Here is a 15,319-nt window from a genome sequence, read left to right on the forward strand (position 1 = left end):
TAAGTAATTTATTATTAAATATCTTGCATCCTATGTGATACCTAGATGACAGCTAAACAGTTTACAACACCAACAAAAACTATACTGCTCATTACAAGTTATACCCTTCTGATTTTTACTTATAACACTCAGACATTTTCACAAAATTATCAATGTCTAAATGCCTTTCCTATAATCAAGATGACTTTGCTTTATAATGTAGTCAAAAGAACAGTTTAAAGAATTGTTCTTAGCTCGCCTCTTTCCTGTGTGGTAATTTTCCTCAAACTATAAGATATCCTTTCTACTTTCCTTTTCAAAATGCTAAAATGTATTATGTAACTAGCTTAATCCTAATGTATATAGAGCCACTTGTCATCAAAACAGAACCTCTAAATGTCCACATAAGTATTAAGTGGCAATGTATACCTTCCCAAGTTTAAGAATTAGAGCATCCTGAACACTCCTGCCTCAAATTACATGAATTTCTTTTAAGATTAAGGAACACATTGTAACAGAAGCATATCACTTTCCAATACAATACTTCTTTTCCAGTGAAAAGGTATCCTGTAATATTATCAGCATCAATGAGAAAAGACCCCCAATTTTCAATTTGACAAAGCTTTGAGGGTGACTTTATTCTCAGAAAATAGAAATTTTTATATGCATAACTGCAAAAAATGGGAATAACATAACTAATCATTCTTGACCTTAGACCATTTCAAAGCAGTGATGATTCTACTTTTATTAGAAAAATAAAAACTATTGAAAAATTGATTCATAAAGAGAAAAGAAGAGCAATGCACTTTTATTAATAAGTAAAATCCCTATTAATAAAATGTTGCTATGAAATGCTGAGTCAATTATCTTTATTTTTATACAGTAAATTTTTTGGCAACAGACAATTGTATGTGAAATAATGTCTTTCAGGCTAATTCTACACTTTATATTTATATGTATCTTTAAAGCATTCTAAAATACCTCAGTCAATAAGTTTTTTCAGAATCGGATCTGAATAAGCACTACATTTAAAAAAACTTGAAAAAAGGAAGCAGTATTTACTAAATCAACATGTATTGTAAACTTAGCAGCCTACGATTTAGCAATATTTTATCCCAACAACTAATTATGTAGGAGGTGTTAAATTCAAAGTGTTCTGAACTTGGAAAAGTACACAGAATAAATATGCCTTTTTACATTAGACAGAGAATGGCATTTGTCAGATGTAATTTTATTCTCCAACTATTTTGAGCCATTGTTGAAAATCAGACTGAGAAAGTATGGTAATTCAAATTGGAAAGCAAAAATATAAACTAAAAGCACATTAAAAAAATAAATAAATAAAAACCCCGATAAATAGCATGTTTTTTCCCTTATAATTTTCTGCTTCTCAACTCTATTAGAAACTCTAAACTTAAACAAAAAAGAATAAAGAAAATAAGTTTCACTCCATAAGCCATGTATAATAAAATTCCTTCAAAATTAAAGCAGAGAGTAGTAATTATGTCTTACCTTTAATATTGTACTTCATTAATTTGTACGTGAGTGACATATTCCACCGAAATCTAGAGAACTGAAAATTATGCCTTTAAACAACAATAAACCCTTTGGGATGGCAATTATCAGAAGTCTGACACAATGGGAGAGAGTCTAGAGGCACAGGATGTGTGATCAAGCCTAGATTGTACCCCTTATTAATTGTGTGTTTTAGACAAGCCACTTAACTGTAACTAAGCCTTGCTTTTCTCCACTGCAAACATGGGGATAATGTCACCTGCCTTATAGGGTTGCTGAGAGTGTAAGATGTGAAAGCACTTGTAAATTGTAAAGAACAAACTATAATGTTTAACACACATGTTACTTACTACTGCATGCTTCCCTACCTTCTTAAATGTAATATATGGAATGTAATTTAACCCATGGCCATAATTATGAATATAAATTATTGTGCTAAGCTGTAATACAGGGACCAAAGACCCTGCAACCTAGGCAAAAAGGAGGCCAAGATGTTGGGCTGATTGTTATGGTGGCTCTTTATAGCTCTGGTTGCCTTCTGTACCATTAGTTGTTAGCCAAGACTTCTTACTATTGTAAGTATAAATAGCTGCCTATAGGGAGTTTTCGCAGAATAATAACACTTGTTGAAATTCTCCCTCCTGTTAATTTGTTGTTCTATGTCTTCTCTTGCCTTCTCTCAACTGATAACTGTCTTCTTTTCTCTGCCTTCTTTTTCACAGAGAAAAAAAGAAGCCACCAAATGAGAGCTCATGAACCAGCTCTCCCATCCATCCTTTCCTCCTTCTTTCCTGTGATAACGGGAAGAGGTCCTTCCTTTCTTTCTCTGCTACCTGTGCTTCAGATCCCATCCCCTTCTGCCCCTGCCAGGCATTCTCTCTGCCCTGTGACATCAATCCCAAGCTTTCTCTCGGCTACTTCTCATAAAATTTAAACATGCTCAAGTCTCTCTTCGCCTTCTAAAAAGAAAAGCAGAATAAACCTCTTTTCACCCTCCAGCTACCCTCATTCTTCTTCCCTGCCAGCTACACCTCTCCTGACCTAGAGAAAAAACACTGAATGCACTTCTACTGGGGGAGGGTACCCACAAGGAAGGAGAACATGGCAGCAATCTGGGAGGCAGGGGTTTCCAACTAAGATAATTTTGAAACAATCATGAAGAGGTAATCAGGTGAGGTAGGGGGAGGGGCGCCAGGGAGACAGAGCAGCAGATGCAAAGGCCTGTGGCCAAGGAAGGGTATCTGGCCCCTAAAGGGAAATGAGAATAGTTCCAGGATAAATAGCAAATTGATATGCACTATTATCCCTGTTCCCTTCCAAAAGTCCACTAAAATAGTAGCAAAAGAATAATTTTTAAAGGCAAAGGCATAAATGCATAAGGACAAATTTAATTGGAGAGAACAGAAAAAGCAGGAGAGAGACATCAAAATTGGATAGAAAATGGATCAAGAGATGGTAACCAATTCAGTCTGCGTGGGCAAACTGAAACCTAAGTCAGAAGCAAGAACTAAGAAGTGAGCTCATTAAGGCAGAGGCTGGAAAAACTGAGGAATTAAGTACCTCAGTTGGGTTGACGGGCATGACTAACAGCAGGAGATTAGCGGAGGCTTTAGAAATAATTTGAACACCAGCTCTCCTCCTTGCCCTAAAGCCAGATATCTACGCTCCCCTTCCATGGCAGGAAAGCAGAAGTTTACTGTGTAGAGAGAGAGACCAGAGGAGGTTTTGGATGTGGGAACATCAGGCTGAGGGGTGGGATGCAATTCTGCACTGAAAAGAAAAGGAGAAAGTGGACACATAGAGAAGTACAAGTTCAATTTCCCATCTTCCCAGACAGGCAATTAGAGAATTCCCCTCTCAGAAGTGTGGTCAGATGCTGCCCATTTGCGGTCACCCAACAAAATGATTGACCCTACCTAATAGAAAGCCCCTAGTCATGCATAGGAACCTCCAGATAAGCTTGTAACATTTCATTCTTATATATGAACAGACAACAAAGGATCATCAAATATATGAAAAGAGTGTCCATAAGAAAATGAGAAAAAACAGTAACTCAAAAGAAGACAAGATTGACTTAGCTTGCCACATAGCTGCCTTACAAAAGGGCATGCCTGTTCCTACGAATAGAGATATTATTTACCCTACTTTTCACTTACAAACAACTTTTGGTATTCAACAAAAAAAAATAAGATGTGCAAAGAGGCAAGAAAATGTGATCCACTGTCGCGAAAGGATATAGAACAAGACCCAACATAGGCCCAGATGTCTGAATTATCAGACAGAAACCTCAAAACAACTATGATAAGTTTAGTCAAGAATGAAGTGAAAATAGTGCACAATATAACTAAAAATTTGACAGAAGAAACAGAGTACTTGATTCTTGAAAAAATACTTGATTCACCCAAAAGATGGTAAGAAAGGCAAAATAGAGTAACAGAGCAAATAGGACAAATCTGAAAACAAAAAGATCATAAACTTAAACCCAAACATTGTCAATAATTAGATAAAATGTAAACGAACTATGGGGTGGGGAAGAGATGTTGGTCCAGTTACAAGGTGAGGAAGTTCGGGAGATCTAGTGTACAGCACAGTGACTAGTTATCAATATTGTATTGTACACCTGAAAGTTGCTAACAGAGTAAATCTTAAAAGGGTCACACACACACAGACAACAGTAACTATGTCAGGTAACAGATGTGCTAACTAACCGTACTGTGGTAATCATTTTGCAAAATGTATGTGTATCAATCATCACCTTGTACACCTTAAAGTTCCACAGTGTTATATGTAAATTGTACCTCAAGCTGGGGAGGGGGAATGTAAATGAACTAAACACCCCCCCAAAAAAGGGCACAGATTGACAGATTGGAATTTTTAACCCTAATTACTCACTATATATAAGAAAACACTTTAAACATAAAAGAGACAGACTGAAAGGATGGCCAAAGATAAATCATACAAACACAGTACGTGAAAGCTGGTGTAGCTATATTAATATCAAAGTAGACTTCAAAGAGTACAACGAGAAAAAGAGGGGAATTTTATAATGATCAAAGGTTCAAATTCACGTGGACCCCTAATAAAAATATCCCAAAATCATACAACAAAAATTAACAGAATTAAAGAAAAAACAGGAAAATTCATGATTATAAGTTGATAAAATAGACAAAAAATTCAATAAGGATATATAATTTTTGAACAACATATCAATGTAACCTAATAGATATTTACAGAACACTATATTCAATAATAGCAGAGTACACATTTTTCAAGTGATTGGAACATTCACCAAGATACACCATATACTAGGACATAAAAACAGTTTTAACGAATTCCAAAGGAATGAAATCATACCAAGTACATTCTCTAACCACAACAGAGTTAAGTTAGAAATCCATAGTAGAAAAATCTGAACACTTTCTAACATTCAGAAGTTAAATAATGTACTTTCTAGTAACCCACAGGACAAAGAAAACTATTACAGGAGAAATTTTAAAACACTTCGAACTAAATGATAAAAAACATCAAAATTTGTGGGATGCAACTAAAACAGTGCTTCTGGCTTAGAGAGAAATTTTCAGCTTTAAACGACTATGTATGGAAAGAAGACAGGTGTACAATCAAAAATGTACGTTTCTACATTAATAAGCTGTAAAAGAAAAGCAATTAAGTAGAATAAAGGATATAATAAAATCAAAAAGCACAAGTCAAGTGTAGAAAAACGGACAAACAATATAAAAATCCCAACAAAGCAGAAGCTGGTTTTTGGCAGAGACTGATGAAAAGGATAAACCTCTAGCAAGATTGATCAGGAAAAATAAAATAAAATAAAAACATCAATTGCCAATGTAAAGAATTAAAGGGAAAACATAAATACATGCCTTATAGTAATTAAAGAATAATAATAAGATAGTATGGACATTATGACAATAAATTTTACTTCATAGAGGAATGGACACATTCTTGAAAACTGCAACAGGAAATAGAATATCTAAATAGCCCTATAGCCTCTGAAAATAATTAATTCATAATTACAAAATTTCCCAGAAAGCCAATGTCAGGCCCACATGACTTTGCTAGTAAATTCTATTAAACATTTAAAAAAAGAAATAAATGCGATCTCATACAACTCTTTCAGGAAAAAAAGAAAATGGAATAACTCCCCAATTATTTAATGGCAACAGCATAACTGTGATACTAAATTTAGGCATGTACATTAAAAAAAAAAAAAAGAAAATTACACCAATACACATCATGAATCTAGACATAAAAATCCTTAACAAAATAACAGCAATTAGAATTCTACAATATATAAAAAGCATAATACTTCATGAACAAGTGATATTTGTTTACCCTAGCAATGCAAAATAGATTTAACACTAAGAAAAATCAATGGAACTCAAAAGTTAAAGGAGGAAAATAATATATGCAAACTTCAATTAATGTAGAAAAAAAACAGCTAACAAAGTTCAACACCCATTCATGATAACGCTCCTAGCGGACTAGGGACAGGAGGAATTTCCTGAATCTGGTAAAGGGCATCTTGAAAACATACAGCTAACACGATATATAATGGCAACATAATGAAAACATTTCCTTCCTAAAATCACGAACAAGGCAAGAATATTTTCTCTCACCACTTCCACGGAACACTGGAATAGAGGCACATAAATATTGCATTAGAGCAAGTGAAAAATAAAAGGCATACAGATTAGAAAAAAATTAAAGGTCTTTGTTTGCAAATGGAATAATTGTGTTGGTAGAAAATTCTAATGCATCTACAAAAACAGCTATCAGACAAATAAAAAAGCAAATTTACCAAGACTGTGAGAGACAAGATCAGTCTATAAGCTATAGCTCTATATATTATCAATCAACCACTAGAAAATGGTATTTAAAAAAATACCATTTATAATGGAAACAAAAACATAACAAATAAAAACAGAAATAAACCCAAAGAAAGATGTATATACTACATAAAAGTTCTAAAATATTTCTAAGGGAAATTAAGGATGACTAAAGCAATAGAGAGCTATTACATATTCATGAATTACAAGACTCAATATTGTTAAGATACCCGTTCTGTCAAAATTAAAATTCAAGCAGGATTTTAAAAAACAGAAATTAACAGCTGATTCTAAATTTCTGTGGACATTCAAGGAAACTAAAATAAACTTGAAAAGGAGAAAATTAGAGAACCTAACTTTATGTGACTTTGAAACTGACTATAAACCTACAGTAATCAAGACAGAGATGGCTAAGAATCACATTAAAAAGTGCTTTACATACATCATTCGTCCTCAGAGAAATGCAAAAGAAAACCATGATATATCACTACAAACAGAATTGTGCAGTGGTTCTTAATGAAATAAGAAGCTGGCAATTTTGACTTCCGGAAGACATTTTTAGTTGTTAATTATGCTGCCACATATCCTATAATACACAGGACAGTTCCACTTAACAAAGAATTATCCTGCCCAAAATGTCAATGGTGGCAAAATTGAGAAACCCCCAATAGCAGAAATGCAAGAGATTAATAGCATCAAATGTTTGTGAGATGTAGAGCAACCAGAACTCTCTGATACACTGCTATCATGTATTCAAAATGGTTCATTCACTCTGGTGTTTAATAGATGCTGTCCTATTAAGTGCAAATGGCTTCCTGTTGCCAAATTAAAGGCCCATGTGGTCTACAAGGCCTGCATGATCTAGACCCAGTCTACTCCAGGCACCTCTCCCATTTAACTGAGGTGCAAGGATAATTTAGTACTAATAAATTTTTCAGTAAAGTCTCCTTAATTTTATTCTCAGATCTTAAAAATTCTGAGACAAACAAAACAAAACCCTTAACATAATTTAGTTTAACTGATTACCTAAAGCAAGGATAGTAATACATTTCTGACAGTGAAATACCTACTGTTTCTCACAATAAACACGAAGTTATAACAAAATTCCATAGATCTATTTGATAAAAACTAGAGAAACAACTGATGCCCTGTAATGGTCCTCTATTTTAAAAACTGAGTTAAATAGAGACCATTACAGAATTACTCACACTGGCTTAAGAAACAAAGAAGTAGGTGTGAAAAAAATTAATGCAACAGTTCAGAAAGATACTATATATTTACATTTTAGTTACAGCATATCTGAATTGGACTAAGCTATATTTTAAGTGCTCAACAGCCACATGTAGCTAGTGACTGCTGGATGCTAATGCAGCTCATTACATGACACACATCTAAGCCGTTTACAAGGATTGTTTCACTGTATCTCACAGAGGTACTGACAGGGGAAAGTAACTGTGCCCAAGTTCTCAAAGTTAGTGGTAGAATCAGAACTCTAACTCAATCAGCATGACTCAGATCTCCTGCTCCAAACCACCATGCTATCCCACCTCAAATCAACTTTTTTTTTTTACAACATGATTGAAACTTTCAATTAACCGAATTAATACAGTGGATATCATATACTCATTTTATAGAAACACATATCTGGTCACATAAAAGAGAAACCGATTTCCCCCCCGTGATTTAAAATCTGAAAGAACAGACTTACCATTAATATGAGTTTTTGATACTTTTGTTTTAGGTCTGACATACTTGCAGATGGGTTTGCCCCCAGAATACTGTACCAATCCTTTTTTGGTATCTGCTCAAATGCCATCATCCACTGAACAAGAAGTGGACCTTCTCAGATCAGCTGAATAAAAATATTGATGACAATTAATTGAATGTGTTACAGTTTGCATGTACCTAAGAACTAAGCAAGTACTGCATTTCTAAGTTCTTTAATACACAGATATTTTGTTGAGTAAATCATGGTTATAATGCAAACCTGATTATAAAGCGTATAGTTTTGCTTAAAACTATATGAATATACAACAGCATTTAAAAAAAATAGAATTCGATAATGAGGCGGAGTGATGGATAACCCTCTAAAAAGGTATTTGTTTGTCTTACGGTAAACGTGGCACACAGTTAAGTAGACACGAAATACACTAAAGGAGCTTAATAAATGTCTACAAAAGAAATGATTTTTTTTAAAGCAAAGCAAAAGTCCAAATAATTAAGATGAATTTGGGAGCATTCCTCTTAAGTTTTTCATTTCATTTCTTTTCTTCCAAATTACCTTGGAAGAATGAGAAATTGCCAGTCACACCGGAGGAAGCAAGCAAGAGTCCTTCTATTATTGCAGACCTCGCAAAGAGACCCCGAAACTGTCCACTCGAGGATACTGTCTGCAGTCTCCAGGCTACAGAGGAGACCGCGTCAAGAGCCCCTGAAACCAGGCAACCTCTGCCCACAGCTGTGAACTTGAGACAACCAGGGCCTCCTCCAGACTGGGACTTGGGAATCCAGTGGATCCTCAAGAAGCTCTATCGCTCAGCCATAGGCGAGCACCTTCCCCTGGCTTCACTCGAAATCAAACTTACCAAACTTTACTTATAGGTTTGGGGACAAACTTCTCACAAGCGATGGGTCAAAACTCGGAACCCGCTTCTTCTTCCGCCGGAAGTATTGCTCTGACGTGCCCACGTTTCTACTCGAGGCTTATTGGCCGTGACACAGGTCGGAAGCGCCTCTCGGCTGTCTAGGACGCGGTCGCTATGGTAACCACTCGCCGCTTGCCGGGAGTTTACTAGCCGTGCTAAGTGTTCGGGCCGTGGAGAAAAGCGTTCTTCTCCACGTTCTAAATTCCCTCTTGTCCCTGCTGCGTCAACGTCGTCCCTCTCTTCTGCCTCAGCAAACGCCCCCAGCCCGCCGGGCTGCTTCTGCCTTCCCCAGAACGTCCTCCGCTTGCCCTACTCGGCGCTGCTCCCTCTTTTCTGGTTGGTAAATGTACTGTGGCCGGGGGTAGTGGGTGATGAGAAGGGTGAGAACTGATTCCTCTTTAGTCCCTATACTTCCCTTCAAATGTTCTCATTCGAAAATTAAGAGAACTAAAATCTATGCCGAGTAGGGTTGTTGTTTTTCTCCAGTTTTATTTATTTTTGGGGGGGGGGGGGGAGTGGGGCGGAGATATTTAACCAAATTGTTTCTTTTAGATCTTAGCAACAGGCTTAAGAGAGAAAAAATTTCCAAGTCCTTTCACATTTACTATCTAGCTTCACATTCACTTCAACCCAGAGAGGCAAGCAAGACAAATGTTATTTTTTTCACTTTGTGGTTAAGGAAACAACCCAAGGATAAAATCCAAATAGATAATTATAATAGCAGCAAAACAGTGCTCTTAGCAAGTCTACATATTCCCAGGGCAGCCATGCCATAATAAACTCCTCCACTTTGAGGTAGTTGCGGGCACTGTAAGTAGGCACGGGTAACCTTTTGGTTAGAATTTTCCCTCTTCCCTCTTCCTTTTTTCCATTCTGTGTTTACCATTTATTATCTCTTCTCTATGCTGACCTCTCTTCCTTGCATTGTACCTGGAGGCAAAAACTGCATCTTGTTTCTTGGCAGCCTGATTTAATTTCACTTGGAAATGTTAAGGTTGTTTTGTTGTTGTTACTGCTTAGATTTGCTTTCCTTCTTTTTTATCTTCTACCGAATATCAGTTTGAGGATAGTCAAGATAAACGTAAATATATTCAATAAAATGTTTTAATATGGCCAACTATTTAATGGTGGTATGAACTATAAAGAATGACTGAATGACACAGAAAAGTAAAAAAAAACCCTCAAGTTGTAAGTATCAGGTTCTCCATAGGGTTTTGTCATATTTAAAAATACACACACAAAAAGCATTATACCAAGTCAAAGATCTGGTTTGATCCTAGTTCCAACATGCCTTCTGTGTGGCCCTAAGGAAATATGTAAAGTGATGTAATGAAGTGTTGTTCTGAATACTTTCCCCACAAACTTTCCTGGCCCTTCTTTCCACTGCTTAGTCCTTCCTTGTATAGGTAGTTATGCTCACATCTTCCAGGTTTTACAGAAGAGCTCTTTATCTTAATTTATGATTCCCTTAGGGTATTGTATTAACTCTTTTATTTCATCTTTAAACCAAATTCTGAAAAGTGATCACAGCACCTCAATTTCCTCAGTTCACTTTTTTATATATATTTATTTGGGTTTGGAAAGTAAGACACACTTATATTTTCCCCAGCAAATTACAAGAGTTCTGTCATTTCATCTTGACATACTAAAGTATACTTTAGTTTGCAACTTTTTCTTTCATCTCTATAATGTCATTTTCTGCCAAAATGATCAATAATTCATTGTTGAGGTCTAATATCTAGGCCTTATTTACATTTCTCTAATTGTCTCAGGAATGTCTTTTTGTGGTTGGCTTGCTTGAATCAGGGTCCAAGGAAAGTCTACACATGGCGTTTGGTGGTTCTGTCTCTTAAATAAGTCTTTTAAGCTGTAGCAGTCCTACTTCACTACTATCTTGTTTTTCTTTTTCTTTTCTTTTCCTGCCATTGGCTTACTGAAAAAAATCCAAATTTGTATTTATTTATACCAGAATGAATTCTTAAGACATTAATTTTTATGAATGCCTGCTTATCCATCTTCCTTCATTTTTTCACTTTCTAGGGCAGTATTGTCTTAATCGAAATACAGGGGAGGGCGAAAGTAGGTTAATAATAGTAAATAATACAATAATTAATAAATAAATAATATAAGAATAAACTCTGTGTTCTGTGTACCCACACCTGTATAATGTTGTCATAAATGCAAACCACATATGTGGCCATGTAAAAAGAAACAGGTGAAATGAATTTCACCTGTATAATTTTAAGTCACCCAATATATTCAGAGTATGATCACTTCAAAATGTAATCAGTATAAAAATGATCAAGATATAGTATATTGTTTTTTTCATACTAAATCTTCAAAGCTGGTCTGTATTTTAACTGTACAGGGCATCTCATTTGGACTAGTCACATTCAAGTGCTCAACAGTCATATCTGACTAGTGACTACTGTATTGAACAGGTGGTCAAGAGGATAAAGTCCTAACTCTCTAACCTGGCATTCAGTTACATCCCCAATATGATCCTTAGTTTTTTAGCCTCATCACCTATTACCTGCATGCAAGAAATATAAACAGTTGGATCTTTCCTTGATACTTCATCCGTAATTTTCTTCAGATGGTTCCCCTTGCTTCTAACACCCTAGCTCTTTTCTTTCTCCTGTGAGTTTTATCCCTTCTTTAAGACTTATCTTTTCTTATTATGCCTTTTATGTTGGCCCTGTCCTTGGAAATTACTTTCTTCCTCTCAACTTTCATAGCAAGTCCTGTGTGTACTACTCATTTGTACTCATGCTATGCCATAGGGTACTTTTATGCACTTCAAATGTATGTTCTGATTCTCTAACTGGATTGTAAGATCTCTGAGGGTAGTTACACCTCTCCCAGAAACTTAAGCACCAGGTATCTTGCCACATTCTCTAGAGTTCTAGTGATGGGTATCTATAATAAGTTTGTTTTTTCCTTCTTTAAGAAAGTAATTTTTCCATTTTAGGTAGAACTAATATTGAAGAAATATGAACTATGTTAGCGTAGTGGTTAAGAGCATAATCTCTGGAATCAGACTACATAGGTTTGAATCCAGACTCTGCCTCTTAATGGTTATGTGAACAGTTTAAATGAACTTCTGTGCCTTGGTTCCTTCCTTTGTAAAATAGGAATAATTATAGTATCTCTCTCATAGATTTGTTGTGAGGATCAAATGAGGTAATAGTGCCTCAAAGTAGTAAGTACTCAAAGATTAGCTATTGTTATTAATAGTGAAATATTTGTTTTGGTATTCATAGTAGTATTTTAGGAATTTCCATACAGAGCAAATGAAAACCACCAACTATTTAATTGGAAAAATGAAACCAAACTCAAGTGTTTGTTGAACCATAGCTTGCAGGATAAATTAAAAGCATGGGAAAAAATTCATTCTTGTGTCACCAGCATAAACATAAGCTAAGTAGACATACATTAAATGTTTTATTTCAAGATTATTGTTTAAGTTCTATATCTAGAGGTAGACATACATCAAGGTGATTGATCAAGTACTGTATCTATAGATATGTAGATATAGCAGGAGTTTAAGACTCTCGTAAAAAGAAAACAAAGATCCTTGGTTGTTGTAGTAAAAAAAATATTTCATTCTTATTCAGTTTGTCATTTTAGAACTTGCCTGTACATAAACTAAGGAATGATCACCACATATGAACAAATCCTTAATTTGAAATCATATTAGTAAATTGTGCTTCTTAATGGTGAATAATATTTGCAATATCTACAGTATACTTCTGCTATTTTTTCTTATCTTAAGATTATATTTACTGGGCTCTTTTACTGATTTCTTCACCAACTCTTCCTTAATTTTTTTGATCTTATTTATCTCTGAATTTTTAGAAATTTCATATTAGTGACCTAAAAATACCACAGAATATTAGGGTCAGGTTCTAAAATTAAATTAACTGCCCTTAGAGCAATTTGGAATCTACCAGGAAGATCGTAAAACCACCAAGAGCCCTGGCTGAGTGGCTCAGTTGGTTGGAGCATTATCCCGTACACCAAAAGGTTGCAGGTCCGATCCTGGACAGGGCACATACCTAGGCTGCAGGTTCAGTCCCTGGCGTACAGGAGACAACCAATCGATGTTTCAGTCTCGCCTTGATGTGTGTGTGTGTGTCTGTCTCATGCTCTCTCAGGCTCTCATTCTCTTCCTCTCCTCCCTCCCTCCCTCCCTTCCTTTCTCTCTCCCTTCCTCTCTAAAATCAATAAATATATCCTTGGGTGAGAATTAAAACAAAAAAACAAAACAAAACAAAAACCCTGCCAATAATTAGCTAGTGGTGAGATAAAACACGCACAGTGGTATAGTACTAATATAGCTTTCATTCACTTATTCGTTCAGTCAACAAATTTTTATTGAGTATTTATTATGTGTCCCACACTCTCTTACAAAAGACATAAAACAGAGTTGTGTGTGGCCCTTTCAAAGGCTTGGAGTTTATCTGGTAGACACACAGGTGACTGAAATATCTGTGGGAAGTTACTATGCCAAGGAGATTACCGGTACTGTGATAGTCAAGAATTTACAGGAACAGAATGAAGCAGATTACTTGAATGACTGAACTCCTTGCATCAAAATTAGGCTAATCCAGGAAGATGTATGGAAGTGTTAAGTTTTAATAATGCTTTAACTGAGGTGAGAGATGAATGGCTAGCATTAGAGAAACTTTTTCTTGCTTTTGGCACGTTATCATAAAGCCTTAGACAGTATTGAGAATCAGCTCTAATGAACTGTCCTGCCTCATCTTTTAGAAATGGTTTTCCATTTTTGCCTTTTTTCCCCTTGCTGGTTGTCTTCGTTTGATCTGTTCTTTCTCTTGTCTTTTCAGGGGTACTCATCAGTGACCGTTCAGTGAGTCTGAGGAAGGCGCTGCACTAAGCAAGGGAGTCAACAGAGGTAAATAAAGAGATTTCACTGTCACACCTGTTGCCGTGTTTTTCTTGTTTCTTTAGCTTCAGCTGCGCTGTTGTTCTTTCAGTGACCTCCTAAAGGTCTGTCTCATCTGAGAATTTTGTTCCTGTCTTCCTCACTTCTTCACATCTGATAGTTTAATCTTTCCATGAACCTATTAAAGATACTGTACAACATCCATTTTCTGCTCCTCTTCAGTACTACCGACTTATTATTTAGAAATGCCAACTTATTATTTTCCCTGTTCAGTTCTTAACCCTTTTTTCTTTGTTCTTATGAGCGCTGTGGCTTTTCTGTGAGCTTTCCAGTTACCTCGAAATTTGAAACCTTGTGATAGCCTCTTCCAAGCATGCTTTATATGCCCCCCCCTTTTTTTCCCCTTAAAGCATTCTCCCTTCTCCATTTTAGGTTTTTAAACCTGAATATTTTTTAAAAGTTTATTTTATTTTTGTCATGTAATTGACTCACAGAAGAAAGGTTAATCTGAATGATCAAAGGGTGTTAATTTGTGGGTTAAAATGTGTTAAACAGTTGATATGAAGTCTGTTTAAGTCAATTAGAGACTATAATGAAGATGTTTCCAGAGTGTTATGGAACCTTCCAAAGTTAGTTTGGAATTCACTGGTATAAATCATGGCACCTGGCTAAACATGGCATTACATTAAGGTTTATAAATTGGTGTGTATTCCAATAGATATGAATGGGTCTACATATTTAAAAGAAGTTTGACTTTATTACTAAGATTATGTTTTGTTAAAGGAAATAAATACATGATTTAATTCACCCTTAGGAAAATGCAAAGCAATAACTCTGTTATCTTTGTTACTCTCATAATTTTCTAAAATAAAATGCAATTGGAATACATAACTAACAAAATTTCTGGGTTATCTGTTTGTATGTGTATTTGTTTTTAAAACTAGATCATTGTCATTAGTATAGGTTTTTTCTTTAATATGGTACTAAGCACCTCATATAGAATCGTAGCATTGATAAGACATGTAAACTTTGGTGTAGACATTTAAAGAAGTGATTTATCTTCCTCTTTAAAATTGTTTGAAGTAATATTATGAAACATTTTAGTGCTGGTTAATACCTGCAAACTTTCAAAATAGTTAATGTTATTATGCTCAGTTTCAAGAGCTGAATATAATATTTGTATAATGATAGAATTATTTAAGATGAATGAAGCATTGCAACTTCAATAGTGAAAATGCACAGAGATATGAAGATAAATATCAAATTTTAAAATATATTCTCCTTTTAGCATCAAGGTTACTGTAGCACTAATTTTTATTACTTGAGTCAGTTTACTAGTAATAAATACATTTAGCATTTCAGCTTCCTCTTGCAACCTTTCAACTTAATTATTTAGAGACTGATGAAAAACAAGTCTTATATGC

General features: G+C 35.2%; 1 protein-coding gene across 2 annotated transcripts in view; it reads right to left on the minus strand.

Annotated features, from left to right (window-relative positions):
- The window catches only part of DNAJC24 (DnaJ heat shock protein family (Hsp40) member C24), a 49,350-nt gene extending 40,357 nt beyond the window's left edge, over positions 1 to 8,993 (minus strand). For both annotated transcript variants that reach the window (XM_090263028.1, XM_090263022.1), the window contains exons 1-2: positions 8,927 to 8,993; positions 8,050 to 8,193 (exon numbers count right to left, since the gene is read on the minus strand). In XM_090263028.1, coding sequence (XP_090119154.1) covers positions 8,050 to 8,160 — 111 coding nt within the window. In that variant the 5' untranslated portion in view covers positions 8,161 to 8,193; positions 8,927 to 8,993. The remainder of the gene's footprint in view (positions 1 to 8,049; positions 8,194 to 8,926) is intronic.
- Between the last annotated feature and the right edge of the window lie 6,326 nt (positions 8,994 to 15,319).

Source organism: Furipterus horrens, unplaced genomic scaffold (assembly GCF_987537825.1).
Source record: "Furipterus horrens unplaced genomic scaffold, mFurHor1.1.pri manual_scaffold_2, whole genome shotgun sequence".
Classification (NCBI taxonomy): domain Eukaryota; kingdom Metazoa; phylum Chordata; class Mammalia; order Chiroptera; family Furipteridae; genus Furipterus; species Furipterus horrens.